We start from the raw sequence: 25415 nt of genomic DNA on the forward strand, positions 1-25415 counted from the left end.
ACAGAAGCTCCAGCCTTGAATCCCCAATATCCTAGTTTAATGCCCTTAGGGGTGCATCAATACCTTTTGCCGACATAATATCATCTTTGCAGGCAGATGCTGTGCTCCCAGGTTGGATCTGGCGATTGAGACAGTTACTTGGGCACAGATATATCCTTGCAATGCAAACGACCCAAGCCTCAGAGGCCCGCCATGACAGGGTCCATGGGGTCAGCCTGAGGCATGGTACTAACGAGCCCCACCTGGTCTGTGTCCTAAAGTTGCATACCTGTGCTCCCCCCCCTGCCCCCCTGGGATGTGGGGCTGTTTGGACCCACCTGGTATAGAGACACCGCCAGATACACTAGGGAGGCCCCAATACTGAGAAGCCTGTTGATTGCCAGGACAGAGTTGGCAGCTACACCGAGCCGTGAGGATCTCACCTGCAGGGAATGCCCAAGAATGAGATTGCTGCTTAGACCATTGGGACTGCCGGCCCATGGGTCCTGAGTGGAGGCAGCCTGTGCGGCTCGTCAATACAAATCAGTTGGCTTGGATGCATTCCTGCTCACCCCTACGGGACCGTACTTTTGGCATCGGTGGTTGGTGCTTGCCATGGGTTCCAAGTCTCCAAACTCCCCCCATTCTGACCCTCTATGGAGCGGTTGGAGTTCTGGATCGGGGCAGAAGCATTGGAGACCTACTTTTCAAAGGCTGATCATCGTTGTTGTGATTCACCCGGGACCCCCTCGAACAACTGCACTGGCTGGGATCTACATTGTGGCCAACTCAAAGCCATCTGCCAGGTAGAGCAGCACCCTGGTGAGTGACATTCTACCCCATCTCATTTAGGGAGTCAGGGATAACCACAATCTTTCTGGAACTGTATACCGTGATTACCCAGCTTGTCTGCATTCTGAGATTGGGGCCTGGACTGTATGTCCTGTACAATAGATGCCTCACAGATAATTGTGGCTACCTGGCCCAACAGGCTTCTATGACTGACATAAATGACTGAGATTCTGGCCTCGCCTGCTGCCCCCTTCAGGACCCTACTAAAGTGGTGGAAAACATGACGGGACAGGGTGTCTTGAACAACAAACTACCTCTGAACTCCTCAGACAGAGAAAAGATCCTGTTTTCACGCAATGTATGCACGCTTCAATGCCCTCATGGGTAGGCTGAATGGCATGGGGGTCGTCTGGGTGGTGCAGAGGAGGATCTTTTCATGCTAAAGGTTGGAGCGGCGAAGATGGCTAAAAGACTCGACAAACAGGAATGTCTCACCAAAACAGTAGCTAATAAAATACAAAGACTTGGAGTCCAGGTCACGCCGCAATAACATATGCATAGCTGGTGTTATGGAATCCACAGTGACAGGCAAGATGGATTTATTGTTGGAGCTTTTTGACTACAAACTCTTTACTACTATTACCTTTGGGGTGTAACACGCCCATTGTTCTCTTCATCCATGACTCCCCCCCAGCCCTTCCCCGCTCTATCATTGCCCGTCTATTGAATTTCAGAGATCAGGAAACAGTGCTCCAGCTTGCCCGCGAGCCGAGCCAGGTACAATATCAAGACTCCAACCTTTCCTTCTTTCCAAATTTTCTACTCCAATGCTAAAACCGCACTCCTCCGACTGCATTTACGATATGGAATGCTGTATCCGGCTCGCATGTGACTCAGTGTCAATGCCAAGGCGTGATTCTTTGACATCCTGGCGGAAGTCTTTGCCTTTTGTAAACAGTATACCAGATAACAATTGCCTGCCCACCGTGCTCCCCAGGGCTTACACGCCACAAACAGCTCTGACCTCTTTCCACCAGAATGACCGGCCCCTGCACTTTTGGTTCTGGGTGTCCATGGCTGCTCTCGCAAGTAGGACCAACATGGTCCCACAGATCGTGATAATATTGAACCACATGGTTTCCCGATGGGCCTACAAGTTCTCAGTAACTATTAGCTTTATTTAAAATCCAATTTTTTCTTCTCTTGATCAATTTGGGGAGGAGTTTCCACAGCGTTTCTCACTCCCTGCGGTGCACACCGTACTGTTCATTTCTTAGAATTGGTGGGGAAATGTTGTCGTATTGAATTATGGGGATTTGCTGGGCAACTTGGGGCCTAGTGTGGGTGGAGGGTGGGGGATGTGTTAATCTTTCTGTTTTGAATGTGTTTTTATGTTGGTTCATCTGGAAGGACCTACTTCAGTGATTACTTGATGCTCTGTCCTACACCATAACCCTATGTGAACATGCTGTCCAGTGTAATTGACCCTAGGATTGAGACTCCACTCATGACATGGAACATCAGGGGCATTAACAACCCCTGTAAAGGGATACAGTTATTGCACTATCTAACCAGACATGGTATAAAGATAGTTTTTTTTTTCAGGAGTCACATCTCCCCCCTGGCACTATTCCCAGATTTGCTTTGTCGTGGGGCCCACATCGATATTTCTCCTTGTACAGCACATTCTCTCATAGGGTCTGTATACTAATACACCGATCAGTCCATTTCATCCCTAGAGTAAGTTACACAGATGAGGGTGGCAGATATGTAGCAGTCATTGGCCTGTTGGTTGGCCACTGCATGTTGTTGCATGTTTGTGCCCAAACGTTGACTCACCAGATTTTCCCAGGACCTACAGACTATAATGAAGTGGGCAGATTCAGACTTTGGTGTCCTAGGGGGTCACCTCAATTTATGCCTCTACACTCTTCTGGACTCCCCTGCAGCTGCACCCAGTGGAAAACCAAGAGCTCTATGCCTACTGCAGGATAGCTGCATTGGCGCTTTCACCATGCCTCAAATCCAGGCACACATTTAATTCAGCACCACATAACACCTGGTCCTGCGTAGACTATTGGCTTTTCTTGTTGGCGTTCCTCCCATGGCTGGGCAATATAACCATCCTTCTGCGTACACTCTCGGCCAATGCCCCAATTCGGCCTGTATTAGACATCCCCTACGGAGGCGGTGTGAAGCGCAGCTGGCGCGTCCCCTGCAATGCACTCCAAGATGAGGTCTTCCAGGAGGAGCTCCGTGCAGGCATAGTTTAACACTTCTAACTAAATGTTGGATTAGTGAAATCACAGGCCATGCGATACGAATCATCCAAGGCCTATAATTGAGGTGTGTGCATATCTAAATACACAGGCATATTACACGATATACGACGCGCCCTCTCGCAAATTGAGGCAGCATTGCGTGAGGTGGACAAGGTCGAAGTGCAACACCATAGGGGACTGCAACTTCTACATCGAATATCCCTTATGAATGAATGTTTCGTGAACTTGCTGACAGAGAGGTGACCCACCTAGGGAATACGCCACGGGTCGCCGTTATTGTGAAGGTGAACGTCCGGGTTGTACACTTGTGAGCCTACTTCATCCACTGTGGAGTGCTAACTATATTTCAGAGCTCTTGCTTGAAGACGGAAAACGCTCCACTGATAAAAAAGCAGTATTCACCAAAATCCTATGCTACTACTCGTATTTATGTACTTCCCATTATTCGGGTGAAGCCAAAGACGTGGCAGGCTGCAACTCACAGATAGACATGGTGTGGCTCTCAACCCCACAGCAGAAATTACTCAGTGAACCAATTACAGATGAGGAAGTGATTAAGGCCGTCGATGTCCTGGATGAGTCCAAGGCGCCCAGACTGGATGGTCTTATTGGTCTCTTCCACAAAGCCTGCAAACACCTCCTTTCACCCCATTTACTGGCCACGTACGCTGAGTCAGAACTTTACCTCCTACTCTTTGCGAAGCAGTGAGCACATTCCTTACCAAGCTCAGTAAAGACCCATTACGCTGCCAATCCTATAGGCCTCTTTCATTGTTGAATTTCGACACTAAGACTTTAGCGAAAAGACTTGCTACCCATCTGGAAACCATTATCTTGCCTTTGTAGTCAGGATTTGTTCCACATCGCTCTACATCCCTATACCTGCGTACTTAATTTTTTGTTCTTCACAGAATCACTCCTGAGGTTCCTGCCTCTGCTGTGGCACTTCTCGATGCAGAGAAGGCCTTTGATTCACTTGAGTGGCCCTTCCTACTTGCTATTCTTTAGAAACTGGGCTTACCTTGAGGATCTACCTCTTTATTATGCTTCTTTACTTGCAGCCAATGGCCCATATCCGAGCCAATGGTTAACTCACCGCATCTATTGAAATAACCAAAGGGACAAGACAAGGCTGCCTGTTGTCCCTGTTATTACTACAGACCCATCGGCAATTACAAACCAAACACCTCCATAGAGCTTTACAGTTCACAACTGGTCTCCTGCTCCTGTCCCTAACATTTTTCTGTTTGTGCGCCACCCAGCCGTCAGTCTTGCTCCCTTCGTCTGTGAGATTATACTGTATAGCCAATTTTCTGGTCATCATATAAATTAGAAGAAATCAGACCTGTTTCAGTTTGCTGACTCTACAGTACCGCTGACCTGTGAATATCCTTTGCAATGGCGCGATGATGCAGTCAAATATCTTGGCATGCACTTCCATCGCGATAAACAACAAGTCCTATTCCTGAATTAGGGGTTGACGATTGACTGCTTGATAACGCAGATTGAAGGCTGCCGCTCGTGAGAGGTTTTTCACTGCCATACCTTGTTTCCTGCTACTGGAGTAGCTAAAGGAGTCACTCTTGCCGTTGGGCTTGCGTGGAGGCTCCTGACACTTGTACGTGGCCGCAGAGGAGGTGCAAGGCGTGGCGAGCGGGACTGCGAGGACTAGCATTCCTGAAAACATCCGCAGCTGGTTCCTATTCCCGCCCGAGACGCGCCTCCTCCCAGTGCCACGCCTCCTTGTCAACCAAAAGTGGGCCTGCTAACGCGCATCGCGGGACGCGCGCGGGTGGAGCTCGGGGCGAAGACCGGGCAAAGAGCGGGCCGTTTGAGGCCGTTCGAGTACGGGAGAGTCCGGTCCGGGCTATAAACCTTGGCCCCACTTCCATCTCTTCAGCCCCACTTCACCCAGCGGTGCACGCAGCAGCTAAAGTGCGATGTCTACACGCGAGTACAGAACCCGGGCAGCTAAGGGGAAACTGCAAAATGGAACACTCGATGACTTCATCACCAGAACCAATATTGCAATAGACAAAGAGATCAATAAGATGCAGCATAAGGTCTCCATCGAGCTAGATGCTGCCAGAAGGCTCTCCCAGGAGTTGGCCAATGCCAAGAAATCCTCTCTGGGTCACTTTGCTTTTGCCAAAACACCGGACCGTACAGTGGGTCCAGCACCAAACTTAACACAGGCACTTATTCACCATCAACCAGCCTCGCCTCCCGCAGTTCTAGTATTGGAGGCCGAAGCTCATCAGGAAGCCCCGACATTACTACCCAGGGTGGGAGGGCTAGATGGGCCATCCACGAGTACCCTACCATTCACAGATTTTAAGAGCAGGTGCCTGAGTACCCCCCCCCCCCATTTCACTAAAGGGCCCCAATCAAAAACGGAAGCGGAATACCACTACCGCCTATTCTAGGAAAAAGGCTAAGATTGCAAAGGCCCAGCTGCCTTCTCAAGCATTAGCCCAGCCTTCCCACACATCCGCTCCCAAGGTAAATGGCTTTCCCCCAGTCCAAGATTCTAGTCCAGTGGGGCTGTTGGAGGAACATAAGAATCTCGTAATTGAAAACGAAAATGGTGGGGTGCCACTTTGTATGATTGAAGGGAGGGACGTTGAATTCCTGACAATTGTGTGGGAAATGTTAAAAAAACGGCTGACCCCTCTAGAATTCAGACTTTCCCGTATAGAAACCCAGCTCCTCGAGACGGAAAAAAGCATCCTAAACCTCGCCTCCTTGACCATCCCTGCTAACAAACCATCTAGCCAACCACCAGCGATCAACACTCCTCCAATAGTGGTTGCCACCCAGCCAGCATCTACGGTAACCAAACCTGTTCCAAAGCCTCGGCACAAGGTTCCTGCATCCACCAATGGAAATAGGGCAGCGGGAAGGTCAAATGAGGTGCCGCCTCCACCCTCATCAGCTCCGGAAGCACCGGCTGCCCCCCGGAACAAAGATCACGATACGTATGCTCACAGACACAAATACTCGAAAAACCATCATTGGGGTTATGTTGATCTTCCCCCAGAGGTTAGACCATACGTAGTAGTGCTCACAGGGGTGCCTGAAATTCAGTACCATCAACAGGAGGATTTTGGATCTCTAAAAAACAAGGTCATCTACTGGCTCAATGTGAATAGACCACTTCCCAATCACCTGAGAAGTAAAATTCTCATGGTGCGGCGTGTTCCTTGGATAGGCACATCGCACAAATCCATCACAGGTGATTGTGTCATGGTCTCATTTGAAGATCCTAAAACCGCACACTTCATACTCTCATGGAGTAACCATGGAGCGAATTCTCCCATTGCAACCAGATCACTAACCTACTTTTACCTCCCGCGTCCTCAAGCCCAAATAGGTGGAAACTGGAATTGGGACACGATGCCGGCACGAAACGGTGCGCAGGGGGGGGTACCGAATTTCTGGCAAGGTGCTTATGAAGGGTGGAATGGGGTCCCTACCTACAATAGATTTGGATGCCTCGAGGATGTGGACTGACTTCCATATAGAGCAAATGTCACCCTTTCAGCAATAGACTCACATACAGCCAGATTCATGAAGCATTTTTGCGGGCGCAAACGGTGCGAATCGCAGAATTCGGCCGTTTGCGCCCGCAAAAATTGCATTAGAAATTCATCATTGGGTCATGTACTCGCAAATTGAGAAATCGCAAATAATTGCGATTTTTCAAATTGCGATCACATTTAAGGAATCTCAATTTGAGATTCCTTAAATGATATTCATGACCCAATATAAAATTGCGATTTCGCTATTTTTGGACGCAATTTACCGCGAGGTCAAACCTCGCGGTAAATTGCGAAAACTCAGAAAAATGCATTTAAATGCATTTTTCTGAGTTGCATGTTACACACACAACATGTGTGTGTGCAACACCTGTGTCACATTTCATTTGAGGGGTGCTACAGGGTGTCCTGTGGACACGCCTGGCACCCTTCAAATCGCAATCTTATTTGCGATTAGCTAATTGCTAATCGCAAATAAGGAATACTCCCCATTCATTCCTATGGGCCTTTTGGCCCATAGGAATGAATGACCAGTTATTCCTTATTTGTGATTAGCAATTTGCTAATCGCAAATAAGGAATCAGTAGGAATCGCATTTTATTATGCGATTCCTACATGAATGCCGTTTTGCGAGTCCTCAATAGCGAATCGCTATGATTCGCTATTAGGGGCTCGCAAAACGGCCCGTTGATGAATCAGGCGGATAGCTCTTTGTCTGATCCCCCTCCCTGTTTTGTCCCTGTATTACCGTCAACACATAGGATTACTGAGAAATTGCCACCGGGACACTGTTCCTCGCCATGCTTAGCCACACCTTCCAAATCGTCCCTCTTGGGAGACCATAATCAAAACATGGGTGACAATAAGTATAGGAAGGGGCAACCCAATGATCATCGGGAGGGGGGCACATCCACTGAACTTAAGAAAGATAAAGTCACTACTATTAACACATGCATAGTTGGCTATATTGAGAAGGACAAAGCCTCCCCTGAAGAGTGCAATGGTACTCCCCGTTCGGCACCAGAGGCTATGCCTTTTTCAAATCCTAACCAGCCCAGGCTAAGTGGGTACAGATACCCTCATAATCCTAGAGAGGAGCGGGGGGCACCAGGTACACTCTCGATACTTTCTTGGAATGTGGGTGGGTTGGCCAATAAGATGGATTCCGAGGAATGGGCAGAATTCATAGAGGAATATGATATCTGCCTGTTCCAGGAAACGTGGGAAAGAGAACAATACCCCCGCACCGGATATGCAACCTTCGAGTCTATGGCCAAATGGGGTGGGAAGGGCAGACCATTGGGTGGCCTAGCAACTTGGGTGGGTTCCCATCTTGGTTGCAGGGCAAGTAATATTGAAACTAACTCAACGGACTTGCTGTGGGTTGTCCTAGAGTGGCCAGCTGGTGAAAGAGTAGCAATAATAAACGTTTACTCTAGACCAGTTGCCATCACGGGCACCTCTGGAACGATCGAGGACTTATCTGCATTTATTGACTCCACGACCCTTTGTCCATTACTCGTAATTGGGGGGGACTTCAACATTCAGTTTGAGCCCCTCCCGGATCACATGGAAGGGGTAATTAATGACGAGGATGTTCTCTCGGAGATACCCACCGTGCCTGGTCCACCTGTAAAAGCATGGTCACCCTTAGTTACACAAATAATATCCCTCACCCTATCCCATTCGTTGAGGGCTTGCAACGGGCGGCTTAAGGGAGATATCCCACCCCAGAACACCTTCAACAGACCAGGACACGAATCACGGATAGATTACATCCTGGTGCCAATTAAGGATTGGGCTAAAGTGAGGGACTTCACAATACTTAGCAGGACTGACAGTGACCACAATGCATTGTCACTTAGACTAGCTATACAGGGTGTACCGATAGTAAACACAGATTTAAATTTAACACCCACGGACGGCTTAGTTGCAGCTTGCAACAGACGCAGAATCAGATGGCCAACACTAGTGAAGAACCCCCAAGACATCCAAAGGCTATATGAGGTAGTGGTGCCCGCACTTGAAAAGGTTAGGGACCTCCCTTTACAGTTTTCCAACACTGATAAGTATAGTGCACTGGAGGATATTCACTCCGAGCTCTGTACTAATTTGGCAGGAGTATTTAACCCGGAGGTCAGGGTGAAAAAGGTTAATGGGAAAAGAGCCTCTTGGTTCAATGCTGCTTGCAGAAGATCAAAGGCTGCCCTTTTGGAGTCCCTTAAGACACGGGAAACTCCTTGTAAGATCAGGGATAAACGATTGGCCTACAAGTCCATCATTCGTATAGCCAAAATAGAATGGGACCAGGATAATTGGGCGGAAATGACGGCTGCCCTAGCAGTCCATGACGCCCCTAAGTTTTGGTTGATCGTCAAACATGGATCAGCTGAACCACTAGCGGCAGTAAATGCAAACATTTCTGCCACAGTCTGGGAGGACCATTTCAAATCTTTGTATAGTTCCCCCGATCAGAGCCAAGTGGGTAACTTAGCTGAACCCGCTCTGGACGGAACCCCCGAAATCCTAGCCCAAATGGACGGGTTCACCCTGGATGAACTTAAATTGGCAATTCAGGGTCTCGCGCCTGAAAGGGCACCAGGCCTGGACAAACTCCCAGGAGATCTTTACAAGCACGAAGTAATGATCTGGGCACCGTATTTACGGATGCTGTTCAATGCAATTTTGGATGGCATGACGATCCCCACAACTTGGCTGGGGGCAGAGATTGTCCCCATATTCAAGAAGGGTTCGCCTCTGCTCCCAGCCAACTACAGGCCAATAAGCCTTATAGATGTTTCTCAGAAACTCTTACAAGGCTACTTCTGGATCATCTGTCGGACTGGATCATGGACCACTCTATTCTGAGCCCACTCCAGGCGGGATTCAGAAGAAAGATTTCCACCACAGATCAGGTCTTCCGGTTTGCCCTCATTTTCTGGAAAACGGTACAGCTGGAGGGTGGCAGCCTCTACACTGAAAACGGTACAGCTGAGGGCGGCCTTCGACCTGGTCCCCCGCGCTAAACTTTGGGAAGTGCTGGCCAAACTGGGGGTCCCGAGGGGCCTGTTAGAGATGATCATCCGTCTCCATACGGCCAACTTTGCTCAGGTGAGGTGTGGCAAGGATGGGGCGCTGTCTAATCGATTCCCCATTGACAGGGGGGTAAGGCAGGGTTGTGTGCTTGTGTATTCGCTCACCTCAACGGAATTCCAAACCTAGATGCTCCCAGGATAGTAGGCAGCAGGGTGCCAGCGATTATGTTCGCCGATGACACCCTGCTGCTCTCCAAGTCGCCAAGGGGGATACAGCGTGTATTAAATGGTTTTGTAGATTTCTGTGGGGAATATGGCCTAGAAATCAACACCTTAAAGACCAAATTTATGGTCTTTAATCCCCCACCAAAACTACGCTTTACACCTACCATTGGTCAGACTAGTCTTGAAAGGGTAGACACCTTTGAGTATCTTGGGGTCATGATAAATGAAAAAATGACTTGGTGCTCACACCAACAGAAAGCACTACTTAAACTGACCCAGTACTCGGGAGGGGTTCTGAAGTTAATACGGAATAACAGGTCATCTATCAAACCCGTAGGTCCACCACTTCAGATTTACGAGTCAAGGGGGGCTGCTATGTATTGCTGTGAGCTATGGGGTCATGAAGTCTCCCCAAACTTAGTGAAAGAGGAGAATAAGTTCATTAGGCGGTTGGCGGGACTACCACCAAGTACACCCCTTGTCCCATTACGGCTAAATTTGGGGCTGCGCCCTCTAAGCGAAGAACTGGCATTGCGCCCCCTAGTTTACTGGCGGAGGGTGTGGGCTGTCCCGGTATTGACCAGCTATAGGCAGGGTCTACAGGAGGTCTTAGCCATCCCGAACGCGGGAAAAATTAAATGGCTAAAATTCATTAAAACTCAACTGGAGGACATAGGCCTAGCAACACTCTGGTCTGATCCCTTGACTGTATCTCCATTAATTTCTAAGAAGAGGCTGGCAAAGGTCTACCGTGACAGTAAATTAGCGGCTCTCTGTCGCCAGCCAACATTGGGGACACTCACGGATGAATTTCTAAAGACTAAGGATCATTATACTTTTGAACCAGCCCTGGAAAAAATCTACCATGTCTTACTCAGAAAACTCTACTTGCAGTGGAGGCATGGGACTCTCCCATTAAGAGCACTAACTAGCAAGTGGAGAGACCCAACTACCAGTATATGCCCGGCCTGTAGAGTGGCCACTGAATCAGAGCTCCACATGATCTTTTTTTGTCCAGCTTATAAAGCTCCTAGAAAGACATGGATTGTCCCCATATGTAGGAACATGGGGATCGCAGAGTGTTTGGCTGTGTTCTGAGTATTAAAGACAGATATGACTGACCACATTGTTTTTGCTGTAGCCAAATACTTAGGCGCAATGTGGACGCTGAGGATACAGAGTCTTAAGGCTGGTCACTAAGTGTATTTTGATCTTGAACCTTTTAACTGTAAAATTGTAACTAAAATGAACTGTGACGTTTTAAAGTTTTATGTCCTTTTATCAAATGATGAATGTATCTTGTGTATCTTTTATGGTGATAATATTACCGAAATAAAGATTTATGAAATGAAATGAAAAAGATTGAAGGCTGGATCCCCTTACTGCTTTCCATCTCTGAATGCATAGCCATTATTAAAATGGTGGTTCTTCCCCGCTTTCTTTATCTCTGCCTAAACATCCCTATCCCTCTGTTAACACTTTTTTCATCACGATTCGGAGCCTACTCTTAAGACTGGTCTTGGCATATCATAGACCACATGTGGGTTGGGACGCCTTGGTGCTCCCTCACGAGCACGGTTGATTTGGTGTACCAAATCTATGGCTCTATTACCGGGTGGCGCAATGCCAGTATGCGCACCATTGGTATCACAGGGATGCACATCTGCCATAAGTCAGACCCAAGCGTGATCAGGCAGGGGGGTCCCGTTGCATTCTCATGGAATCCCCTTAGATCCCACAGATATTCAGACCCTCTCTACCACCTGCTGGGCCTGGCGGAAACTCCTTCAACTCTTCGATTAGAAACTGCTATACTCACCTTCACTGCCCCTTTCAAACAACCAATGGCTGTCCCCCACACTTGAGGCCATTGTCCAAAATACACTGAGGAAGTATGCACTACATACATTCGGGGAACTATTTCCAGATGGGCATATATTTTCCTACTCTGACGACGTTTACTTTGCCGCAGCTACCCCCATGAACCACTTTGTTCTGCATCACATTTATAGTGCCCTGCAATCACAGATTCCTTCCTAGCCCCTCTCTCCTGATGAGTTCACCCCACTTACCATGTTGATTGAAGATGCAGATGGTAGACATCTTGTTACTAAACTCTATCACACTTGCTTGGCACTATTGCCTGCAAGACGCGTTCACATTAGGGATTTATGGGAGAGTGAACTGCAGTGCCCATTGCCAGATAAAATGTGGTGCTAGACTAATTTCCCCAAACCATAGACACAAGCTGATACACTTTAAATTCCTCATGCGCACGTATACCACTCCCCATTCCCTGACCCAGATTGACCCAACTAGATCCTCTAACTGCCCTAAAGGCCAAAACAGTGAAGCTGGTTTTGCACATCTTCCCTGGACATGCATCCATTTTGGGGATTTTTTGGTAGCTTTTTTAACCAGCTCTCCTTAATTGTGGGGGTATTACCCTGGCACCAAATCCTCTCATGACCTTACTGGGCTACATGCATGATATTCTGAAGGAAGTTCATAGGTTCACTACACTGGCATTACTGCTTGCAAAGCGAGAAATAGCTTTACACTGGGGTATTAAGCAACTCCCCACTGTGGCTGATTGGCTAGAGAGGCTCACTTTTTGTGACACCACTAGTGAACTCTACGCTTCACTGCAACTCCCCCTCGGCCCAACCGAAAGTTATTTGGCAACCATTCAGTACCTGTTTACAACAGCGTGAACAACCAGAGTCCAACTGATCGGCTACAAATCCATATGGTACCTGTACCACTGAACCCTCTAGCAGCTTCTCACCACATGATACTTGTAAACAAAATGCTCATTATGTCTTCCTTGTTGCCCAACTGTTGTTTCTAAATGGATAAGATTGATTTTTTACAAGTATCTGTATGTTCAGTCCTTCCCTTATCAAACAGCATAACTGTTAAATAAGCTCCTTGCTCCCACAGTGTGGGTTGTCATTTGTGTTTTCTTTTATTTTTTGTGTATTTGTATGGAATGCAAAATGATAATTAAAAAAAACTAAAAAAAAGGTTACAGGTTACAATTAGGAAATAATATTAAAAACACATAGAAATTCACTGAACAAAACAAACGTTTCAGGGACGTTAAAGTTAAGAAATAGAAATTTAAAAAACCTTAGAAATTCACTGAAAAAACAGAGGTTACAGGAACGTTATAGTTAGGAATATATCATTAAAAAAACCTTAGAAATTCACTGAAAAACAAAGGTTACAGAGACGATACAGTTAGGCTCAGATTTCACTAGTACAATACCAGTGAAATTCAGCTGTTAGGGTTATCTGAGCTAACTATGACTTACGCCCTCGCAATGCACTGCTCACATATTACATCACTCATGACATGGTTAGTGACATCCCTGATGACATCTCAAATGACATCACTGATGACAGCACTGATGACATCATCCACAGAAGCACACACCCACTCACACCCCTATATTACCTGGCATACACCCACTCATACCCACATATTCATTCACTTACCCATTCACAGACCAATAGAAGTACTCACATAACCACTCACTCATCGATACAACCACTCGCACACCCACTCATTCATTCAGGCGTTCACACAACAACTCACCTATAAAGCTACTCATACAACCAATCACTTACCCATACAGCCATTCACAGCAACAATATAAAGATTTCTTTCAACAAGACCCTGAGGGTAGATATCTATCTTTGGATTGCGTATTTGGATGGCACCTTTTAACGCTGCGAGTGGCTGTATGGGTAAGTAACTGGTTTTATGAGTAGCTTTATGCGTGAGCAAGTGATTGTATGAGTGCATGTGTGAGTGAGTGAGTGGCTCTAAGGATGAGTGAGTCGTTGTGTGAGTACTTGTATAAAATATATATTTTCACTTATTTTAATATTGAATGCTTTAAAATATTTTCTTACCTATGTTGTTCAATATTTTTGCTGCAATATTTTTGTTATCAATTTTATTGAACTTAAAATTTTAAGAATAAATAGTTTATATTTTTGACTTTGATATTTTTACTCAATGTTTTTCCTGCAATATATTTGCTTCACAATATTTCTAATCACAATATTATGGCACAGGAGTGCTAAGTGTTTGTATATATTGTTATGTTGTATCTATCTAAAATAGAAGTGTCTCGAAATATGATAAAGGAATTAAAGGACATAGAGGGAGGGTTGTTGTTATTTCAATTTCATAAACAAACAGAGTTGCTCCAGTAATAGTATGCAAAACAATTTATATATGAATGCAAAACGGTAAATTGTAAAATATTTAAGTACCCGATATTCAATGGATACAAGGAAACAATATAAAGGGGCTGATTATAATGTGGCCCGGAAAGGCTCCGACCATCCCGACGAGCCTTTCCGGGCTACATCTCAGTTTAATTTCCCACCGCCACACTACAATGCTGGCGGTCGCAAATTAAACCAGCCAATCATTCCGGCTCGCTTCCGATAGGCTCAAGGAGCCCATCAGCCAGTCGGAGGCTGGCTCATAATCCCAAAGGGCACCCTTTCCACCCTTGGGAATACGATACTCTGTCTCAGCCAGGCTTTCCATGTTGGGGTTTCTGATATGGAAAGCCTGCCGAATAGCGAGTATGGGGGTCCTGCTTGCCTCTGCGGCCTCCAGTTGGGGACCGAGGGGGCACCTAGGGGGCCCCCCTGGTAATCCCTGTACCCCTTGTCAGGCATCTTGAGGTGCCTGCCACATGGTGCAGGGATTAACTAAACCTCCCATTTCCCTATGGAATCATGTACTACAGCTGGTTTATGGCCGTAAACAATGCTTCCATCCTATTCAGGAGGTCGGGACCGCAGACTTGAGGTCATCAGTCGGCATCCCCCGAAATCGTAATAGGTCCCAAATCATTTAAAACGAGTTGATTTTAAAATATTGCAGACAGCAAGTACACAAATGATTTAATACCTTTTCGCTTTTAATATTGTTTGTGACTAGAATATTTCTTTCTGTATTGCAGGCTATTTTCTCTATAAGTAACCCTCATACAGAAATTGTACTTGTGGCAAGGATAGAAAAGGTCCTAATGGGAAACATTGCAGCAAGTGCTGAACCATACATCAAAAATCCAGACAACATCAAGGTATTGTAAGCAATGGTACTCAAGATGGTATAGTAGAATGGTATTATATTTACAACCAACATATATCATTTCAATTGTTTGTTTGCATTACATCACTTCCTGTTATAGTTGAGTTCTACATTCTTCATTGGAATGCACGCCTTAATACATAGAAGATATTTGGAACAGTAAAATAAGGCAGGCAATTACCTCAACCCAAAGATGATTGTGTACGTACAGGTCCTGTGTATAATCTAGAATTGCTAAAAGGGAAATCTTTTTCCCAAGCTCTCTGCTCTATAAATCTGGTCTTTTAACATCTGGAGTATTTAACTTAGCTTGCATATCACTAAAGTACCAGCAAGTTAGTATTTTGTTTGCTGATTCACAGAAGCAGCACGTTCTTTTTCTTCATAGAATCCCCAACCAGGCACCAGGGCATACAGATCTACTAACATGAGAGATCTGAATGAAACGCTTTTTCTAGATCAAACTCTATTTTTCATTTATAACTAGGCATCTAAAATTTAGTTTGAATGAATTCAGATGTATAAACATTAGTCAAAACCTACATTTTTACTGAACTAGTAGAATGACAAGGCATCCTTGGGCAAACATAACAAGGTAGATATTACAATTTAGTAATAATGATATCAACATTAACAAAACATAAAAATATTAAAGTTGTATGGTGTGAAAAGAATAACAAATATTTCAAAATCAAAAAAATGGTAAAAGGTCAATATTTGTTTGAAGTTCACAAACATTAAGCTACCATGCTTATTAAATTTGATCAGTTTATATGGATCATTTTATATAGTGGGACCATTATGTTAATATGTTATGAAGTTGGAAAACATAATTGTGATAAAATTCTATAAGGAGCAGAAAATATGAAAATTGCTATAGGAAGGCTTTCGATAAATGGATGTAGCATATAGATCTCAAGAAGCAGTCTGAACGGTCAAAATGTAGAAAATAAATTCCTATGGAGTGCATTCCTTGCTGGTTAAGAATTTACTAAAATGGTGGTGGGGGCTGGGATGGCTAAACGTAACATTGAGCGTGCATGGAGAGCAGGGACACCCATCTCCCGGGTAATGGATTGGAAAACTGAGATGGAATGGCGCCAACAGGCAGAAAAGGTGTTCTATCAAAGCAGGGGTTGCCCTCAGAAATGGGATTAAATATGAGGCAATTGCTGTACATATTGATGTTGTTGAACCTGCTGGGGTGGACACGGGAAAAGAGGGGATTCAGTAATACTGGCCTCCACACATAGTGGTTTAAGATTACTTCCTTACATGATGTCTCGACAGAAATTCACTGACATTCCTGAGATCAAACTGTTGTATACTCTGCTTGAAGTTGGTATGAATGATTTGATTAATATATTTGTTGTATGATTGAGTTAAAAAATAATAATTTACCAAAGTGTTCCATCCATTCCTGTTTAGTAATATTTAATTCCATATTATGTCTTGTTCTCTGAGGGTTTCAAAGACACATTATGTGGTTCATTGTCTTCTGTTGCCTACTGTTACTTACTCCAGTTGTCCCCATGTATTGTTCATGAAGGCTTCTTTTTAGTTTGCCATCGAGTCGTATGGGATATTGTTATTGAAACTACCACAAAATGTTTACAATTCATTAGAATTGAAGTTATTGGTTTTTTAATTCATTCATTATCAAACCTGCATATAGAATGTTTTATATTTTTTTACTTACTCCCCACCCCTTTTTTCTCCTTGTCACCTAAGCCAGGAGACAAGACATAAAGGGCATCATTTAGAGTTTGGCAAATGAGTTACTCACTACACATGACAGATATCCTGTCTGCCTTAGTACAAGTGCATTATACGCTTTGGCACTTGTTAGTAGGCAGACAAAAAATCTGCCACTTTTGTGATGAAGTACCCATCTGACAAACTCTAAATCAGGACCCAAGTCATTATTGTGCTGATTGTCTCTGTCAAACTCTCCCTGACCTCCACCTGTCCATTTGGATAGTATAGCAGCCAAAATTTCAAACCAGTGGACTAGAATCTTAAGTGAAAATTCACAATCTGTTTCAGGAACAACCTAATAGGTTCCAGGTGGCCATTTATGTCAATTTGGAGCATGCTACAGTCTTTCTCTGTTACTTAAAATGCTCTTGTTTAAGCCTCATCTTATTTCACATATATGTGGCTCCCCTTTCCAAGATTGCAAAGTCATTTGGATTTGAGATAATATCTTATGCTGCTGACACTCAATTTGTCATCTCCTTCGACAAAGTTCTGGACAAAGTTAAAGAACGCTATTCCAAAGGAATGATAGCGATCTCAGAATCGATGACAACTAATTGCCTACAGTTGAATGCTGAAACAATAGCAAGCATGCTGTTTGCTAGGGCCCAGCAACTTTGGTCAGCTGATTGGTGGTGACCAGAATTGGGTGCTGTCCCTATCCCTAGGCAGGTAGTTTAGAATCTTGGAGAAAAAAAGACCAATCTCTGTCCATGAAAGAACAAGTTCTATCTACCAGTGTTACTTGCTTTAACACAATGCACTTTTTGAAGAAAGCCTTCCCATTGCTTTCTATTTACGGTAACACTCTGTTGGCTTCTGCAAATGAGGCACTAATATCCAAATTACAGGTGGTACAAAATATGGCAGCAAGGCTTGTTTGCAATCACCCTTCTGGCTTTGCTTCCATACCACTGCTGAGATCTTTACACTGGTTACCGGTAAGGCAAAGAATCATTTTTAAAATGTGCTGCCTGACACATAACTCGTTAATGAGTAAAGGTCCCAGGTATCTACAGGAGAAGCTCAGATGCTACTGCGAAGTTAGAAATGTAAGATCTTTGTATAAAGCTCTGCTTGGATCACTGACAAAATATCGAGGTACAAAAATATTGATGCAAAAATATCTATGTCCAGAATATCGAAGTCCTATCTACATAATGGTAAGTACAAACATATCGGTATCGTTATTAAAAATATTGTTGTTGAAAATATTGTTTTTTTATGTTTAAAAAATATTATAAAATAAAGGGGCTCATTACGATGGCGGAGAGGGCGCACCACCAGCCATGCGATGGTGGGCCATCTGCCATCTGGCAGCAATTTTCCCCTCGCCAGATTATGAGACCGTCCACCACGGTTCCGCAAGGCGGTTCTTTTCCACCCACCTTGCGGAACTAAACTATGGTCCAACCTTGCGGCGGTGCGTGGGATTAGAATAACCTTTTCCGGTCGAGACACTAGAGGTGGCAAAAACAAAGGGGGAAATGACCATAAGGGGGCAGAGTAGACCCTCCCTGACCCCCTAGGTTTGATGTGGGGGCTATAAAAGGGCCCCGCGGGGTAAAAAAAAAGTGTATTTTTTTTATTTGCGCGGGGGGGAGCGCCCGGTACGTGCACCGCGGAGCGTACCGGGAAGCGTTCCTTGGAGAAAAAAGAATGATAGAGTTTTTAAAAAATGAAGCCTTTTTTTATAAATTGGAGGTAGTTCTAAAAAGAACTGTTTTTTATCTTCTTTTGTTGTTTTATATTTTTTTAATGTTTTTTGAACATTTTGTACTTTTTTTGGCTTTTATGAAGTATTTTATATTTGTTTGTTATTTTTATGGGGAGAAACAAAAAACAGGGAATTGAAAATGGCTCAACTGGAGCAAAAAAAATCAGGAAAAAAATAGGGTTTTTGGGGGCAATTGTGGTTGTCACCAGCAAGGAGGATGAGCTTTATGCTCTGCTCACCATAGGAGATGGTCTTACCACAAAAAATACATGTGATCCTGAATTCACCAAACCGTGGTTGTATGCAAGGGATCGTCTCCCTTGTCTCTGGTCCCGATGGAGTGGGTTGTTTTCGTTTGGAGGTGCTGGGTGTAGATTGGGGAGGGTTGCTGGCCAGTTCTCTCACCTCTGCGGCAGCATAGTTGTTCGCATGCTTGCACTGCATGTGCCTAATCATGGTATTATTACCAAAAGAATATTTTTTGTTAGGGTTCCCCCTTGACAGTTCAATGCCACAGATTTGGCAGGTCACCTTGGGCGCATTGACTTTCTTCTTGCCCTCTGGGATAGAAAAAAACTCCCATACAATGTGCTGCCTTGGCCTGTATGCGGTATTGTCGTCTGGCAGCCACCTCCTCCCCTCCTCCTCCTCCTCCTCCTCCTCCTCTTCTTCTTGACCACCAATGTGATGTTGTGGTGGTCCTCTTGGTGGTGGTGGTGGTGGTGGTGGTGCAGATGCTCCAGCTGCTGCTAATACTGTAGCCATTTTAAAGTACAAAATATTTCTGATAGATCTCCAAACAGGTCTTCCACAGTCAAAGGACAAAGTCAGAATAAGGAAAAAAGGTGGGGGCTCTCATCATTTGGAAAAAAAAACTGTCCTGAACCAATGAAAAGTGTTATTTTCAGGTCACATGACCAGGGCTTTCATCATTTGGAAACCAAAACTGTTTTGCACCAATAAAAAGTGTTATTTTCAGGTCACATGACCCGATGCGCTTACGCGACGCATCCCCGGGCGCGCCACGGGGGCGCGCCATGGGGCGCGTCGTGTAAGCACGTCAGAGGCTTACGTTGCGCGATCGTATTCGCTCGAGTACTTCCGGGTGCCCTTACGCCGTGCGTATCACGCGGACGCGGCTACGTGATACGTCATGTTTTGTTCGCGGCAATAGCGCTAACGGGACGCTCACCGGTATGCGACCCGGGGCGCTCTGGAAAAATACGCTTTCCAGTGCGCACACCGGGGCGCGCACCGGGAGCGCACCAGGGCAAAACAAATAAATAAAAAAATAGTATTATATAAATATACAATATAGGATTCATTATGAAAAATATTACATTTCATAGGTTTGAGGCCATATATATAGTTAGGAATTAGCATTTAAAAAACCTATGAAATTCACTGAAAAAACCATAGGTTTCACACCAGTTATAGTTAGCTGGAAATTTTACTGACATAAAACCATAGAAATTCCAACTTTATAGTTAGTTGGACTCACTATAACAAGCGCGCCTGCAATGCACTGCTGATGACGTCACATATTACATCACTCATGACATCGTCAGTGACATCACTCATGACATCACTGATGACACCAGCCAGTGAATGTGTGTCTTTCTTTGAAATTAATATGTTTAAAATATATATATATATATATATATATATATATATATATATATATATATATATATATATATATATATATATATATATATATATATATATATATATATGAAAAATCAATCCCAACCCGTCAATGGATGACAGGCAACGTCAGGGTGCAGACCTCAGTACGCCACAGCAAACAGTCATAACGGAGCTCACAAAGGATCCAACTCGAGTGAGTAGCAGGAATAAACGTTTATTAAATAAATGACGCGTTTCGCTCCACTAGGGAGCTTGTTCACATATAGGCACTCAACAAAAAAATAGGAGTATATATACATAACACTGGGAGGGGCTTGATTGGGGGAACACGCCCAAAAGAAGGAAAATGAAGAAACAGTGCAAAAATAAAAATCGTTTTTTGACATATGCAGAAACATGAACATTCTATTTCGTGTCTGGTTATAAACTGGTCTTGGCAAATTTGGACAAATATATACATTGTGTGTTGGGTAAAAATAAAACAAGGTTGACACAAAAAGGGCTGCTAAAATATAAGCAATGGCCATAGGCAAATAACTTTCAAACAACTGGCTAGAAAATAGTCAAATGCTATAAAGAAAGCACAAAAACACGCAAAATTGCAGGTATAATGGCATAGTGCCAGAATCTGTATAATGTGCTTACCATCAAGGAAAAAATATATACAAGCCAGCAGCGTAATGAAAAACCCAAAGTGCCAGCAACTCAAGACATAGTGCCTGAATACCGTGGCCACAACACTGTTGCTAAACAAAAGACTGCCATGTCAGCAGAAAGAACCAGCAATGGTACAAGTCATGTACTACAAAAGAAGTGCAAAGCATAAAATATCTGTGTATATAGAAAAAGAAGGTAGATTTGAAGGTGAAAAAATGATAAAAAGAGACAGAAGCCCAACCGAAAATGTGTAAAAATAGAAAGAAATCCAGAGAGAAGCAAAAGACAAGTAATAGCATGTGAGGCGAAACGCGTCATTTATTTAATAAACGTTTCTTCCTGCTACTCACTCGAGTTGGATCCTTTGTGAGCTCCGTTATGACTGTTTGCTGTGGCGTACTGAGGTCTGCACCCTGACGTTGCCTGTCATCCATTGACGGGTTGGGATTGCTTTTTCATTCGTTTGCCGGGATCAGCTGCTTCTGGCTTGTGGACCCTCCCGCTGACCGCGGCTGCCTGCGTTTGTTCGGAACGTATCGCTACTTGGATTTCTAAGGGTCTATATATATATATATATATAGTGTATACATATATATATCTATATACATATAAATAAAAATAAATATATAAAAATAAACCAAATAAAGCATATGTATATAAGTAAATAAATATTTTACATTTACATTTGTTTTAAATACTATTTAAAAAAATACACTTAACACCCTAAAAACTAATACCACCCTGCTCCCTTAAAATACCCCAGCACCCCAAAATCCAAACCCACCCTTACTCCTTAAAATACCCCAACACCCTTAAACACTAACCCATCTTAACCCTATAAATATACCCTGTACCCCAAAACCCAAACCTACCCCTGAAACCTAAAAATACCCCTTTACCCCAAAACCCAAACCTACCCCTGAACCCTAAAAATACCCCTGTACCCCAAAACCCAAACCTACCCCTGAACCCTAAAAATACCCCTGTACCCCAAAACCCAAACCTACCCCTGAACCCTAGAAATACCCCTGTACCCCAAAACCCAAACCTACCCCTGAACCCTAAAAATACCCCTGTACCCCTGTACCCCAAAACCCAAACCTACCCCTGAACACTTAAAATACCCCTGTACCCCAAAACCCAAACCTACCCCTGAACCTTAAAAATACCCCTGTACCCCAAAACCCAAAAATACCCCTGAACCCTAGAAATACCCCTGTACCACAAACCCAAACCTAAACCCTAAAAATACCCCTGTACACCAAAACCCAAACCTAGCTCAAAACCCTAAAAATACCCCTATACCCCAATACCCGTACCTATCCCTTAACCCTTAAATACCCCTGCACCCCATAACCAAAACCCACCATTAAAATACCCCTGAACCCCAAAAACATATACTCCAACACCCCCAAACTAAAACCATATACTTACCATACACTTAAATATAAAAAACATATGTTTTTACCAATCATGCTTTTACAACGAATTGCGTTGTAAAAGCATGCGTGGTAAAAGCATATAATATATAATGGCATGCGTTGTAAAATTTTGCAGAGTAACTGTACCTGCGTTATCATGGTATGAGGAGTAAAGGAATGCGGAATAAAAAATGCGGAGTGACGGTGTTTTACCACATTTTACACCACATTAACTAAAACAGTAGAGAAAATATTGGATAGCGGAGGGGATACAATTACTATTCCTCCTCCAGAGAGTGCAACAGTAGGGAAAGCATTGGATAGCATAGGGGTAAAAATTACTACTCCCACTCCAGTGAGTGCAACAGTAGGGAACGTTTTGGATAGTGTACGGGTAAAAATGACTATTCCCACTCTAGAGAGTGCAACAGTAGTAAAAGTGTTGAATAGCATAGGGGTAAAAATTACTATTCCCACTCCAATGAGTGCAACAGTAGGGAAAGTTTTGGATAGCAGAGATGTACAAATTACTATTCCCACTCCAGAGAGTGCAACAGTAGCGAATGTTTTGGATAGCTGAGGGGTAAAAATTACTATTTCCACTCCAGTGAGTGCAACAGTAGGGAAAGTTTTGGATAGCGGATGGGAAACAATTACTATTCCCACTCCAGTGAGTGCCACAGTAGGAAAAGTATTGGATAGCGGAGATAGCAGAGGGGTGGACATTACTATTCCCACTCCAGTGAGTTCAACAGTAGGGAAAGTGTTGGATTGCGGCGGGGTAAAAATTACTATTCCCACTCCAGTGAGTTCAACAGTAGGGAAAGTGTTGGATTGTGTAGGGGTGAAATTACTATTCCCACTCCAGTGGGTGGAACAGTAGGGAAAGTGTTGGATTGCGTAGGGGTAAAAATTACTATTCCCACTCCAGAGAGTGCAACAGTAGGAAAAGTGTTGGATAGCGTAGGGGTGAAAATTACTATTCCCACTCCAGAGAGTGCAACAGTAGGGAAAGTTTTGGATAGCAGAGATGTACAAATTACTATTCCCACTCCAGTGAGTGCAGCAGTAGGTAAAGTGGTGGATAGCAGAGGGTTCAAATTAACATACTTATCAATTCAATAATTATTAAAATTAAATAACCAATTAATAATTAATTAATAATAAAGTAATTATAAATACTAATACATAAATAATTATAAGTACTTTATTATAATTAAATTACTTCCCACCCTATTCCCCTACAAACCCACAACCCACTCCTAAAAAAACACAATTTATATAATTATCAATCAATTAAATAATTAAAATTGATAACCAATTAATAATTAATTACTCATACATTAAATCATAAATACTAATAAATACAAATTCATATTTACCCTTTTTTGTAAATAAATTACTTCCCACCCTATTCCACTATAAACCCACAACACGCTCTTAAAAAAATAACACAATTATTATAAGTATCTATTAATTAATTTATATAAATGAATAACCAATGTTTTAACTAATTAATAATAAACTAATTATAAATAATAATAAATAAAATTAATAATTACTTTATTATATTTAAATTACTTCCCACCCTATTCCCCTTTAAGCCACAACCCGCTAGAGAACTAAAATCCGCAAAAAAAAATTCATACAACGAATTACTGCTAAAAATGTAACTCATACATTAAAAAAAAGACTACACTTACACCAAAAAATTGCATAACATACTTTTAACACACATACTAAAATACAGAACACTAATATAAATATCAATAATATTAACAATATTTTTACAAACAATATTACTGTCATCGATATTAAAAAAAGTGATATTTCTTACCTTACTGTTGATATTCTGTACAATGATATACTTGCTGTCGATATTCTTGTACCTCAATATTTCAAACTCAATATTGTTGTAGTTCGAAATAAACAACTCGATATTCTGTCTGTACACTGCTCTGCTTATTGTACCTTGAATGTAATCGTCTGAATGTGGAGGTAAAGCTTTTTCCTATTTGTCCCCTTCATACTGGAACAACTTACCTCTTCACCTCTGTATCTGCATAGATTACACTAAATTTAGAAAAATGCTTAAGACTGTTTTGTTTTAACTTAGCACTATTACTTTGCATGATTCTGTTTCAGTGTTGAGATACCTCCCCCGGGGTGATTCTTGCGCAATATTACATTAAATTAACTTAACTATGGTACTTGGAAATTTTATACCTCTTCCATTGCACTGAAGGTAGCAGGATGCGATTGTCACCAAACTTGAACCATGTGCATTGTATGTTGGGACACTGAGGTTGCAAGCATAGTTTAATTATAGGTCAAAGCCAGCAATTGCTTGCTGCAGAAAGTGTTTAATTGCAATGGAAAGTTAATTGAACGAGATGATTCACTTTCAATTATTGGTATGGATTGAACAGAATGATCTGCTTCCTAATCTTCCAATGAGGATTCCAAAAGTCGCAACTGGTACCTCTTGCCTACTATTGGCATCACATGATTGAATTCATGTGCCACCCTACATCCCAGTAAAGCATTGTAATTGGTTCTGAGGGTCTAGGGAAATAGAACGGAGTGGAAACTTTGAAAAGGTAAGTAGAGATATTAAATTGCTTCTATGTAATCTGTTCCTGCTGATCATTTCATGACTGTGCTGAACAGTGATGGTAAGGCCAGTAGCAGGCATACCAAGGAGCAAGCCGCTAGCAAGGTAATAGTTGCTACCCATGGCTGTCCTAAAATTTCTATAGAATCCCATTCTTTGCAATAACAAGAGGGTGATTATCATTAGGTGTGCACAATTTGTATATTTTCCTGTCACGTAATTACACTTAATTCTGGTAAAAGTACGTGAAATGACACAGAATTACACAAAATACAAATCAGTCATTTAGTGCTATATTTTAGCACAAAATGTGTCCTTGCGTCAACTAAATTTGTGTAGCAAAAAATGGTGCAGAAAAAAAACTAAAGCACTTCTAACAACAGCTGCTCTTGTTCTGTTGTGTATTCACTGTACATTTTTACTGCAACTGGTGTATTCACTGTACATTTTATGCAAATGTAGTGAAATTATGTGAAGTGACATAATTTGGGGATTTTCACATAACAAGTACACCATGAATTTCTGAAATTAGGTGAATAAGCCAGTTTAATTTAAATGTCTCCCAGACCTAATATTATTCATGTAATGGAGCTACTAACATATTCCCGGTTACTGGTCTGCATC

The 25415-nt window shown here is 43.2% G+C and overlaps 1 protein-coding gene across 9 annotated transcripts in view; it reads left to right on the forward strand.

Moving 5' to 3' along the window:
- Positions 1 to 25415, forward strand: part of DOCK10 (dedicator of cytokinesis 10) — a 1740483-nt gene that overhangs the window by 988843 nt on the left and 726225 nt on the right. For all 9 annotated transcript variants that reach the window (XM_086943899.1, XM_086943900.1, XM_086943901.1 and 6 more), the window contains exon 13: positions 14844 to 14966. In XM_086943899.1, coding sequence (XP_086800025.1) covers positions 14844 to 14966 — 123 coding nt within the window. The remainder of the gene's footprint in view (positions 1 to 14843; positions 14967 to 25415) is intronic.

Source organism: Lissotriton vulgaris, chromosome 11 (genome assembly GCF_964263255.1).
Source record: "Lissotriton vulgaris chromosome 11, aLisVul1.2, whole genome shotgun sequence".
In the NCBI taxonomy this organism is placed as follows: Eukaryota; Metazoa; Chordata; class Amphibia; order Caudata; family Salamandridae; genus Lissotriton; species Lissotriton vulgaris.